General features: G+C 57.3%; 1 protein-coding gene across 8 annotated transcripts in view; it reads left to right on the top strand.

The window, feature by feature from the left end:
* SMARCA4 (SWI/SNF related BAF chromatin remodeling complex subunit ATPase 4) overlaps window positions 1–11,530 on the top strand; it is an 87,860-nt gene extending 76,330 nt beyond the window's left edge. For 6 of the 8 annotated variants that reach the window (XM_004442639.3, XM_087425448.1, XM_004442638.3 and 3 more), the window contains 5 exons: window positions 8,206–8,314; window positions 8,579–8,680; window positions 9,384–9,516; window positions 9,718–9,860; window positions 11,039–11,530. In XM_004442639.3, coding sequence (XP_004442696.1) covers window positions 8,206–8,314; window positions 8,579–8,680; window positions 9,384–9,516; window positions 9,718–9,860; window positions 11,039–11,071 — 520 coding nt within the window. In that variant the 3' untranslated portion in view covers window positions 11,072–11,530. The remainder of the gene's footprint in view (window positions 1–8,205; window positions 8,315–8,578; window positions 8,681–9,383; window positions 9,517–9,717; window positions 9,861–11,038) is intronic. The other 2 variants (XM_087425449.1, XM_087425446.1) reach the window with 1 other exon arrangement.
* The last annotated feature ends 627 nt before the right edge of the window (window positions 11,531–12,157 follow it).

Raw genomic sequence — 12,157 nt, 5'->3', positions numbered from 1 at the left:
TCCATCCCCAGGCTTCACTCCCTCCTGGTGATGGATAACCACAGGAGAGATGCATCACGCTAAGGAAGAAAAACCAGGGCAGCTGGTCGAGAAGGGTCTTAAAACTGGAAGTACATAAAAGCTTAAAGCAGCTCAGGTGCGGATAGCTGGACTCTGGAAACACGCTGATTTGGGTGAGCCGGTCGCACCCAACCCTCCGCCCCTCTGCCTCCCTCGGAGCCCGGATGCCATCCTTCTAAAGTGTGCTGTGCATTTCAGCAAGCGCGTGCTCTTCTGCACACGGGGAAACAGTACTAGGAATGTTCGTGAAAGTAGAAGACAATAAACAGAAAGACAGGAAGCATAAAGTAGAAAATTCAAAGCAGCTAAACAAAAAAAAAAAAAAGGAAGAAGAAAAGGACGGGGGACACATGGTCTGAAAACAAGGTTGAATGAATGAGAAATCGCAAAAAAATAGGTAAAATTTACAATTAAGCCAAGAGACAGCTAGATAAAGGAATAGAAAGGTGAATTGAGAAACATCAAACTTCTGAGGTGAGACTAGTTAGAAATAAGTTAACTTAAAAGTTAAATAGGGCCGGCCCCGTGGCTTAGCGGTTAAGTGCGTGCGCTCCGCTGCCGGCGGCCCGGGTTCGGATCCCGGGTGCGCACTGAGGCACCGCTCCTCCAGCCGTGCTGAGGCCGCGTCCCACATGCAGCAGCTAGAAGGATGTGCAGCTATGACGGGCAACTATGTACTGGGGCTTTGGGGGAAAAATAAATAAATAAAATCTTTAAAAAAAAAAAAAAAAAAAAAGTTAAATAATAATAAGTCAAATGTAAGTTAACTAAGGTTAAAAATTAGCAGGAGGGAAGGAATCTGGGTGTGAGGGCCTGCCGGGAGCTGTGGAGGTGGGTCGGGTGGCCCTGTCTGGCAGCCCACTTTCCCACCTCGCAGACCCCCAGACACCTCCCTGCCCATTCCTCTGGGTAGACCTGAGGACCCCCAGTGCCTTTGGTTCCTGGTGCGGGATCCTGCAGTCCCTGCCACTTCAGAAGGGGCTTGAGGCCTCCTCTGCTATGGAGCTGCCGGTAATAACAGCAGGGCCCCTGACACTAATTCCAGGCAGGAAGCTGGTTTCTTGAGGCCATGGTCACCCAGCCCCGCAGAAAGTGGCCTTGGGCCTCCCCACACTCCCGTGACCAACCCCTCCCACCCCTGGCCACAGCTGTTGGGGGGAGTCTGAGCTGGCTCTGCCTCTCATTGTCATCTTCTCCCTGGTCTGCAGAAATGTTCTCTGCAGTGCCATGAATGGGTCCCGGCTGATCTGTTGTTTGTCCTCATCACCCACAGCTAATGTCTTCTGAGCACAGCACAGTGCCAGCCTCGTGGTGTCCGGGGTCTTCTTGGGGAAGCCTGCAGGCACGTGGAAGTAGATGCCACACCAGGGAGCATGCCTGTGTTATGATCTGGCTTCTGCTGCTTGCCATGTCACCCTGGGCCGGGCCTCTCTCTTCTCCAAAGCTCAGGGTCTCACATCCAAAATGAGGGTTTCAGACTAAGTGGTTTCTCAGCTTGGGTTAATGGGGTGGGAGGGGAGCTTCAGGGTTTCTTAAAAATGAGATTTGGATTTCACTGCTGAACTGTGTTCAAAAACATGTGCCCTGAGGTGTGTCTTTGGCTCATTATAAACTTAAATCAGCGTCGTTTCCTACAGCCTGTCTGGCTCCTTGGCGCACTGACCCCACAGTATAGCTTCCCACTCTCCTTTCCTGGAAGAGTATGCTGAGAGCGCAGGGCAGGTGGCCTACGGACCATTCTCATTGGTGGGTTCATTGGTGAATATCATTTTCTTTCACTTGTGCGTGAGTCAGCATTTTTTCTGTACCGCACAGTCATAAATCCAACACTCAGATTCATCTTTTAGGGGTGGACGCCTGGCAGGTGGAGGCTCAGTAAATATTTGTAAGTCAGGGGATCTTCCCCAGATTTCTCGATTTTCTAATCCTTAAGATATTCTTGACTTTGTAACGTGTCAAGAAATTGAACCTAGTAAATAACTTTGTACTAACAAAGTACCTCTTGGATGTGTTTCATTATTTTGTTTTCAAGTTTATGAAGAACCTTCTGAGATTCTGTTTCAGATCAGTGTTCTGGTGCTCAGTCAGTTTTAAACATCCTGAGCCGGCAACATCTACGACCCTTGCTGTCTCAATACGCTGATTGGGAGTCAAAAGAGATAATGGTCCCAGGGTAGCAGGTGTCATCAAGAGATGTCACTGGAAGATGGTCTGAACTGGACTCTATGAAGGAGAGCAGGGCTGAGGGACGGGGAGGATGTCCTTCCAGGCGGATCAGACCACTTCCGTACTTGGCAAGGAGGATTGCCAAGCACCATCTTCAGTTGATTGTTTATGCCTGCCTGAGGCTGTTGGAGCTCAAGGGATAGTGCTGTGATCCATTTGCAATGTCTGCCCTGGTCAGAGGATTAGGAATTGAGGACGCCAGACAGTATGTTAACATCCCTGATAAAGACATTCTTTCTCTTGTTTTTAGGGTTCACACCAGGGGTCAGCAAACCAAATCTGGCCCACCACCTGTGTATGTATAGCCTGTGAATTCAGAATGGTTTTTTTAGATGATTTTGAGAAAATCCAAAGAAGATTTCATGACATGAGATTATATGAAATTCATATTTCATTGTTCATAAATGAAGTTTTTTTGGAACACAGCCAAGGCCTATTTGCCTCCGTATCCTCTACGGCCACTTTCATGCAGCAATGCAGAGTCGGGTAGTTGCGACAGATACGGTATGGCCCACAGAGCCTAAAATATTTACAGGCCTGTTTACAGAAAAAGTTTGCTGACCCTCAGTTCAGAGCAGTGTGTGAGCAAGGTTGGGAGGGTCCCCGACTTAACCTCGGGGACCTGTGCTCGAGTCCTGCCTGGCACCAGTTCTCTGTGCATCTGTGGCCAGCTCTCATAACCTCTGTGGTTTCTCCATCCTTTTAGAAAGGGATGTGGATGGATGATCCCTTAGATGCTGGGAGTGGTGCTTCTGTCCTGTTCAGGGCACTGTTTGTCTCTTCTGATTCTCTTTGCTCCTCCTCTGCATACTGTGATTATGTTTTAAGGACAAACTCAATAATATATTTGAAGAGACACGTCAGTTTGGACTTGCTAGCTCTATGTCAGGCACCTAGTCCTAGGCCCCTTAGGCAGAATAGGGATTCCTTTGGCCTGGGGGCCATGGAGGAGTTAGTGAAGACTGGTTCTGGGGACCCAGGGCTGTCCTGCCACCCCTGCCCTTCCCCCATGCAGTGAACTGCAGCTACCCCAGCTCTGGGCTCCGTCCTCAAGGCCTTGCACCCCGAGAGGAAAGCCACCTCTGCTTCCCCAGCTCCTGGTAGGAAGTCCCAGGGAAGGGCTCTGATTGGCTGGCTGGTATGCTTGGCCCTGCCTGAGTCCTGGGGGGAGAGGTTGGGCCTCAGTGATGGGCAGCCCCACCAGAACCCCGAGTCGGCATGGGGAGGCACATTTCCACAGGGAGACAGTGTCGCCTGGGCAGGTTAAGTAATAAGGGTCCCCAACAGGGCTCTTCGGCCCCAAGGAGAAGGGCTGCTAGACAAGACCCTCCACCCCGCACCTGCGCTTACTGCCACAAAGCTCGTTCCTTGAGAAATTACCACCAGGCTGGACTGGGGAGGAGGAGAGCGTTCAGGCGGGGCCCTCGTGTGTCTCCTGTCCTGTGGTAGCCATGGGGCCGGGTGCTGACCGAGGTTGAGGAGAGTCCCTGTTGTGGGAGCTGACATCTGGAGGCAGGAGAGGAACATCCTCATCCTTACTCTCCTCACGGTGCTCTTGTTGCCCAGCCAGGCGACAGCTGGGGCTGCAGGTATTAGGGCCATGGCGGGCACCTCCTCCATGTCGGAACTGGGGTCCTCGGGCCGGTCCTGACAGCCTCGGGATTCTTCCCGGCTCCTTCACCCCCATCCCCACCGCGGCTGGGGCTCAGAGATGGAGTCCAGACAGCCCTGCCCTGTCAGCTTCCTCGGAGCAGCTCTCCCGAGACAGACGGCAGGTGCCACAGGCACACGGGGCGCCCTCTGCGTCGGGACACCTCGTGGTGGCTGGCGGCGTCTGCAGGCACAGGTGGTGCGTAAGTGACCACTCGAGGTGGGGGGAGGGCGACGGGGCACCCTTGGTGACACCCGGGTTCAAGCCCTGCTCCGTGACCCTGCGACTTTCACCCTGAGCTATTTCTGCCTTCATTCAGCAGATCTTTATTAAGCACCCACTGTGTACCAGGCTTTGTTCCAGGTACCAAAGATAGAGGGGTGAATAAAACAGGCAAGGTCTCGCCCTCATGGCTCGTGTTCTGGCGGGGAGACAGACAGACAGACAGGAAGGATAAGGTGGTGCAGAATATAACTGCTAGGGACAAAATCTGATCAGAGTAACCGGTCTCCTATCTAATAATCTAATAACATAAAGTATCAAAGCTTCTAGAAGAAAACAGAGTACCTCTGTGACCTTAGGGTAGGCAAAGATTTCTTTAACAGGACGGGAAAAGCACCACGTATAAAAGGAAACATGGATACCTTGGACTTTGATTGAAACTAAGATCCCTTCATCAGAAGACACCACGCAGAGAGGAAGGAGACACCACAGAGTGGAGAAGGTCTGCAGTGAACGGGGTCCCACAGAGGCCTCCGGGGGAGTAAACACGGCCGTGAGCAGGTGCTGCCGGCGGGGGCCGTCAGAGCCGCACCTGTGAAAGGGGTCGGGCGCCACCACTCACCACGGAAAAGTGGATGAAACACGAGGAGGGCCCAGTTCCCGCCGCGGTTGTGGGACGGCCACGTCGAGGGGCAGCGACGGCAGCAGGAGCAGCTGTGGAGGGCCAGGGTGGGGAGGGCTCCCTCGCCCCCGAGGAGTGGACGCAGGCGCGGTGTCCACCCAGGTGACCGAGCACCTCTGCGCCAGGCGTGTCCCCAGAGAGATGCGAGTCAAACGTGAGACACGAGCTGCTTGCTCATAATATCCCAGACCGGACGCAGTCCGGGGCCCATCGGCAGCAGGTGCACAGGTGGGCCGTGGCGTGTGTCCCCAGCGGGCACGAGGCAGCTCGGACCACGTGGCTGCTGCTGCACGCGCCAGCAGGGACAGATCTGACAGCGGTGAGGCGGCCAGGCCTGGGAGCCCCGTGTGAACCCGTGACGTCAAGTGCGAGGAGAGCCAAGCTCCGCCCGGTGCCAGAGGTCAGGGCGCCTCCTAGAGCCTTGGGTGCCCTGGGGCACCTCAGGGCGCAAGCGCTGAAGGTTGGCGCCTTTGTCTTGCGTCTCGAGCGTCCTTGTTATTAGGCGATGTGAGGGTGAGGTGGGCGGGCATCAGGGAACTGGAGGGAGCGGTGACATTTGTGCTCGGATGACGGGGAAGCCGGGGTTCCCAGGGGGGGCTGCAGCGTGGCAGATCCTGACGTGGGTGAGGAGGTGGGAGAGGGATGCTGACGTCAGGCCAGGGGTACCCCCTTCCCAGAGGGCCAGGCAGCCATCAGAAGGACTTGGGGTTTGTCCCCGGTGAGGCGGGGAGCTGTGGCGCGTCACTTCTCATCCCAAGGTGACGGGCTAGTGCGAGAGCCTGTCACGTCAGCCCCTGGTGTGCGTGGGGGGACGTCTCCAGGGACTTCTGAGGATGAAAAACATCTTAAGACTTTGGCAACTCAAAAGCAGTGGCTTTCCAAGAGCTTTCACCATCTGAGAGGACAGTTTTAAAAGGCCCCCGTGGTCCTGACGCCCTGTCCCTCAGGCACAGCCTGTTCCAGCCCATCCGCACACAGAGCTCGTTGCCCCAGAGAAGGGCGTTCATTCCTCAAGAACGCAGTCCCCAGAGGTTTAGAAGATGGGGGCCTGGGGCTCCCTGTTCTTTTCTCTCTCCCACGACTGCTTCCCAGCCCGCTGAGGAGAGGGTGTTGTTGTAAAACTCCCCGCTGTGTCACGGCACCAGGGTCCTGCTTCCAGAGCTGCCCCGAGGGCCGCCCTCGTGGGTGCCCCAGAGGAGCACTGGGCACACGGCCGGGCGAGCCTGGGCCTGGCACACGGCAGGGCTGTGCAAGCTGGGGGGCTGTGCCCGTGAGTGTGTGTGACATGAATTCAGGGGGTCACAGCTGGCCTTTCTGGACGAAAGAGAACAGAAAGTGTCCAAGGCCACAGCACTTTGGAAGGGAGAGTGTTGCCCCGGGGAACTTCTGTGATTTCAATTTGTGGGCGTGGGTCCTGGGTCAGAGTGTAAAATGGACTGCCTGCCGCGCCCCGTGGGAAAGTGTAGGATGGCCCTGCTGTGAGAAGAGAGGGGAGGGCTCTTCGCTGAGAAGGTTCCGTGGGGGGAGCAGGATGTGTGTGGGTTGAGGAGCGGGCGGGCTGTGGGTCCGGGCTCTGCCTCAGCTGTAGGACCGGAGTTCCCCGGAGCGGGGGAGGCCCGACGTCTTTCCTGTCACCCCAAGTCTGCTTGTCCGAAGTGGAGCAGCCAGCGCATCAGGTTTTGGAATTGATAAAAGGAAATTCCAGTTGTCTGTGCCCAGACCACCCACCAGCCTGATCATGAGAGAGAGGAAGGGAGGGGCTCCCGGACAGGAGTGGTGGCCGGGAGGGGGTGTGCCCTCCCTTGTCTGTGCCCCCCTGGATGCCACCCGGGGCAGCATGTGGCTGACGACACAGCCTGGAGGGAAGGCAGAGGCACAGGCCTGAAGCTCGTGCCTCGGTTTCCTCGTTGCGACGATTGGAGTGACAGTTTATGAGAACGTGTGTCACGTGTCTGGCCCAGAGCAAGGACCGGCGGATGGCAGTTGGCCAAGGCAGTTCAGGGGAGGGACCGGACTCCGCCCCCATCGGGAGGGCCAGGGGCCTGTCACGTACAGAACGTCCAGTGAGCAGAAGGCCGCCCGGATCCCAGCCTCGGGGACGCCGTCCTGGCAAAGCTACTGCTGAGGCCATTGTGGAATCGGGGGCGTCCGGCGACGCCCCGGGAAGAGCAGTCGTGCTGTCGCTGCCGTCTTACAGTGAACAAACCCAGAATGGGGTGCGTTCAGAGCGCGCAGACTGCGGGGTGGGGGCCCCCTGTCCTGTGAGAACTCTCTTGGGAAGGAAGGAAGCAGTGCCGATGGGGACGGCACAGTCACCAGGAGCCGAAGGGGCTCAGCCGCTGGCAGCACCGCGACAATCACGCGTCTCTGAGAAGTGGCGGGGAAGCCCGAGTCGTGGAGCAGCTGCTCTGACACCACGGCCGGAGTGTGGGGCTGGTGCAGAGGGGACCCGCACAGCAGGACAGCCCCCAGTCACCAGCTCCCTGGACGGCCTCTGCCGCCCGGCTCCCGAGGCCCAGGGGCCCCCCGGGACAGGCCACGTCCCTCCAGACAGAGTCCCCGTCCTCCAGGCTGACCGAGCAGAAAGGGAAACTGAGGGTCGATGTTGAAGCTTCAGTTCTTGAAGCGCCTGCTCCTCCCCTCAGGCAGGCCCCAGGAGTGACGTCGCCTCTGAGCTCCTGTCCCCAGCACAGCCGGGCTCAGGGTGGCACGACCTGGTGGCCGAGGGCACGGGTTCCTCCAAAAGTGAGGCCCAGGAGATGGCACATGAGGCCCGGTCGCATTTCGTGGCCACTCTGCTCCCTGTGCAAAACAAGCGCCTTCTCGGTGGAAACGACTAGAACACAGCTTTTGTTTTTCATTGGCATCTTGTCAGGGGACATCTTTCCTCCACAGGTTTTTGCCAAATTCTCTGAAGTTCACTGCTCACAAGTGTCACCTGTGAGAGAGACACAACATGCTTGTGAAAACTGGTCTTTCTCAGAAAATTCTGGCACTCAGTGCTCCCAGCACAGCAAACTGATTTTTGCATCATAGACAAATAATCATGATTCTGCCTCTCTGTAGTGCTATGAGTGGCACATGATGATCTTTCCTCCAGGGCTGAGGGGGGTGGCGGGGGTGGTAGGTGAGCACAGAGCCTCGATTCAAATGCACCCTGGGCCTCTATGCGTGGCTGCCTCTCAGGAATGTTCCAGAACTCACAAGACAGCACATGTTCAGGAAATAACTCCTGAGTCTGCTTTGAATTTCTCATCCTCTGTGACCCCAAACAACGGGGTGGCCCTGCGGAGGGCACCAGGTGGGGGTGGGGGCTCCGCGGCAGGCGGGCCCGTGAGTGACGCCGCCGTGTCCCGCCCTGCAGTAGCAGTGGACGCCAGCTCAGCGAGGTCTTCATCCAGCTGCCCTCCCGCAAGGAGCTGCCCGAGTACTACGAGCTCATCCGCAAGCCCGTGGACTTCAAGAAGATAAAGGTAACCCCGCGTAGCTGGGGGATGTGCCCACATCGGCATTTGGGGACCCTGCTCAGGGCCTTAGGCCTCTTGGCCAGGGACCCTGGTCTTGGGCTTCCTCGTGGCCTCAAGGGTCCCGAGGATGTCTCAGTGGGCAGCCAGCGTTTGGGGCTCCTTGGAGGTTACCCACGGCCTGGGCTTCAGTCCTGTGCCTCTCGTGTCCAGGGGGCTCCCGAGCCTGGACAGAGGGGCCCCGAGGTAAGGCCACTTATCCCTCGCCCGCAGGAGCGCATCCGCAGCCACAAGTACCGCAGCCTCAACGACCTGGAGAAGGACGTGATGCTGCTGTGCCAGAACGCCCAGACCTTCAACCTGGAGGGCTCCCTGGTGAGCAGGCGCCCACCCCCAGCCCTCGCCACCCTCACTGCTGGGCCCCAGACCGACATACCTCTCGCTCCCTTTTGCGTTGACTGATTTTTAAACTATTCCCAAAACTTGGACTATTTTTCCAATTAAAAAAGCAATATGTATTTCTTACTAAAAAAAAAAAACAGAAATAACAACAAGCAAATTAGAGGAAGTAGACTCAGTCCCCTTCATCCAGGAGGACCCTGTGAGCACCCAGTGTGTGTGCTGGAATTTTATTTTGAATTCAGTGGGGACTCCCTTGAAAGGAATCTTGTGGACGTGTGCTCTCCTGTGAAGAAATTAACACACACACCACAGCCTCAGCTTAGCGAGGTTTTCCTAAGGGTGTTAGGGACAGGTGCCTCCTGGAAAAGAGATTTTATGGTCATAGTTTCAGGGGAAGCTGGCTGAAACAAGGGACATGTGTTTCTAACATTACTGCAGACCTTATCAGAGCCTTTAAAAGTGGATGCTCCTTATGATTCAAAGGGAGTGAGGAACCTGCAGCTGTTCCTAAACGAACACACCTGACCTTTTGTCTGGGACTGTTTCATAAGCCTGATGCTCTCGGGCACAGTTGGGAAAGGCTCACAGAGGTGTCCCTCTGCCCTGCACGGGCTGGGCAGGGCGGGCAGCGCCCCCATCGGGCTGCAGCCCACTCGAGCTCACGTGTCTCGCCCAGATCTACGAAGACTCCATTGTCCTGCAGTCCGTCTTCACCAGCGTGAGGCAGAAGATCGAGAAGGAGGATGACAGCGAAGGCGAGGAGAGCGAGGAGGAAGAGGAGGGCGAGGAGGAAGGCTCGGAGTCCGAGTGTGAGTCCCAGGGTGGGTGGGCAAGTGGTTGGGGTGGGGGCGGCTCAGGAGGTCGGGGTCCATGCCCGCTGGAGGGGAACAGAGGCCCCACGGCCCCGTTATTCACTGCCGCCCGGCTCCCAGACGCCCCTGACTCGGGAGGTGCCGTGCTCCCCCGAGCTCACGTCTCCTTCCTTTCTTTCCCCCTCCTGGTCCCCCCAGCCCGCTCTGTCAAAGTGAAGATCAAGCTCGGCCGGAAGGAGAAGGCACAGGATCGGCTGAAGGGGGGCCGGCGGCGGCCGAGCCGCGGGTCGCGGGCCAAGCCAGTGGTGAGCGACGATGACAGTGAGGAGGAGCAGGAGGAGGTGAGCCGGGCCGGGCGGTGGGAGCGGCCGTGGGGGGAGGTTTCGTCATGGAGCTGCATTCCCACGCTGGGTCCTGGACCCTCACGCTCTAACACCCCACTCCACAGATTGGGAAACTGAGGCTCAGCATTACACGGCTCGTAACTCAGAACCAAGTCCGAGTGTCCCTAGAGCCAGTGCTCTCAGCGCCACTGGGCATCTGGGGACAGGACAGGTGTCCCACCCTGTTCCCGCCACAGCAGCCGCCTGCCCAGGATGCCAGGGCTGCCACGCTGAGGCCAGTGGGGCTGGGTCTTTATCGGGTGGGTCAGAAGGGCCCCTGATCCACAGTTGTGTGAATGACGTGGTGCAGACACTGCCCGGGGCTCTGAGGGGTGCCCTGGTGGGGGCTGCGGTCCCTGCACACGGGCGGCAGCTGCGGGAGTATCAGGCCCGCTGTGCAAAGTTTTGGGGGTGTGGGGGGGGAGCGGACCCACTTGCTTTGTCCCCTAGTTCTGGCCTGGACGTGAGGCCCTTCCCTGCTGTGGGGCCCAGGCAGTTCACTTCCCTTCTGAGCCTCAGTTTCCACTTCTGTGAAGCGGGGAGGTCGAGTGGATTACGGGCCTGGCCCCCAGTGACGTTCAGTGACCACCATCTCCTTGTTGCTGTTTTTCTCACAGCCATTTTCGTAGCAACAAAAGCAAGTGTCTTGGAATAAATCTGATCACGTGACCTCCTGGGGACGTGGATGATGTCCCAAGCACAGGATGGTGGCCCGTGTTTCTGGAGCACAGGGTCTGGGCTGTGAGGCTCCCCGTCTGCCCAGTGGGGACGCAGTAGGCGTCTTGTGGCTCTTGCCACGCTGTTTCAAATGTTTATACGGAAGAGCAGAGATCTTCCGTGGTCAGGAATGGCCAGGGTGGTTTTGAAGCCGCGGGTGAGGGGCACAGGGACAGGTGGGCAGCAATGGGACGGAGCAGGAGGCCCAGTGAGGGAGAGTCCTGTGGGCGCAGGGGCCTGTCCTGAGGAGAAAAGTGACGCCGGGGCGTGGCCGTGGCTGCAGGGGCTGAGGCCCTTGCTGCTCCCCTGCACCTGGGAAGGCAGGTGTGTTGCCTGCATCCGTGTTTCAGTGAGCAGACATAGCTAAAGCCTAGGCCGAGGACGGGGCCTGCTCACGCTCTCTCTCCTGTCCCCTCCAGGACCGCTCAGGAAGTGGCAGCGAGGAAGACTGAGTCCGACATTCCAGTGTCTCGACCTCGGGCCCCTCGTGCCGGAGCCGAGACGGCGTAGCCAGTAGCGTAACGGGTAGCAGCAGATGTAGTTTCAGCCTTGGGGTAAAACTGTATAAACGAGAATCTTCCATATTTATACGGCAGAGAAGAGGTAGGACTGTTTGTGTCTGGCCCTGTCGCGGCGTCGGTGGCGTGTGTAACAGCATTAACCATCTAATCGGGAGAGAGAGGATGAGTGGGCACACGCGAGGCCTGTCTTCTCTCCCTTCCCTGGCGGTCCTGCTGCGGCCACAGTTGGAAGCACTGTAGTGGGAGCCGTGGATGCATGTATGTAGCCGGCCACTCCTCGTACTGTATTTCATTGGACAGGTCAGACTCGCCGGGGTCTGCAGGCCCGGCGGGGGGATGTCAGTGTCACTGGATGTCAAACAGTAATAAATTAAACAACAGCAAAACTCACGGCCTTGGCTTCTGGTGGATTCTTTCCCCGCTCCTAGCACCGTGGCGGTTTGAGGCCCTGGAGGCCTGCGTGGAGCCTCGTGTCCAGGGCCCCGTCCTCCAGTCACCAGCTCCCCTGGGACCCGTTTTCACAGGGGAGGACACTGAGGCCCAGGCAAAGGAATAGGACTTGCCGGGCCTCACACCATCTGACCACAAGCTCGGGCTCTTAGCCATACTGGGTGCCACCGCCGTTCTCCGTCATTGGTTCACCCCGGCCTGTCACACGGGATGCAGGCAGCTCAGTCCCTTCCCTGCCTGCAGCCAGGAAGGGGCTGGGGAGACGGTCACGTAAACAGGCAGGACCCCACTGAGCGGTCGGTGCAGTGACACGCGGAGCCCAGGGCATTGTGGGAGCCAGGTCATCAGGGAGACTTTCCACGTCCCCACCTTCCTTTGGGTTCATTTCTGTGATTTTTGTGTCTTCATTAAGATCTTCTATTCTTGAGTCGTCGTCATCATACTTGCTTTTAATTCTTCAAACACGGTTGCTTTTAGTGCTTTTAACGTAATTATAGTGGCAGCTTTGAAGTCCAGCATCTGGACCCCCTCAGAGGATGGCTCTAGTGACTGCTTTTTTCCTCAGCA

The sequence above is a fragment of the Ceratotherium simum genome, chromosome 39 (genome assembly GCF_057802395.1).
Source record: "Ceratotherium simum simum isolate JZ-2026a chromosome 39, ASM5780239v1, whole genome shotgun sequence".
Classification (NCBI taxonomy): Eukaryota; Metazoa; Chordata; class Mammalia; order Perissodactyla; family Rhinocerotidae; genus Ceratotherium; species Ceratotherium simum.
This window is presented reverse-complemented; position numbering and strand designations above follow the sequence as displayed.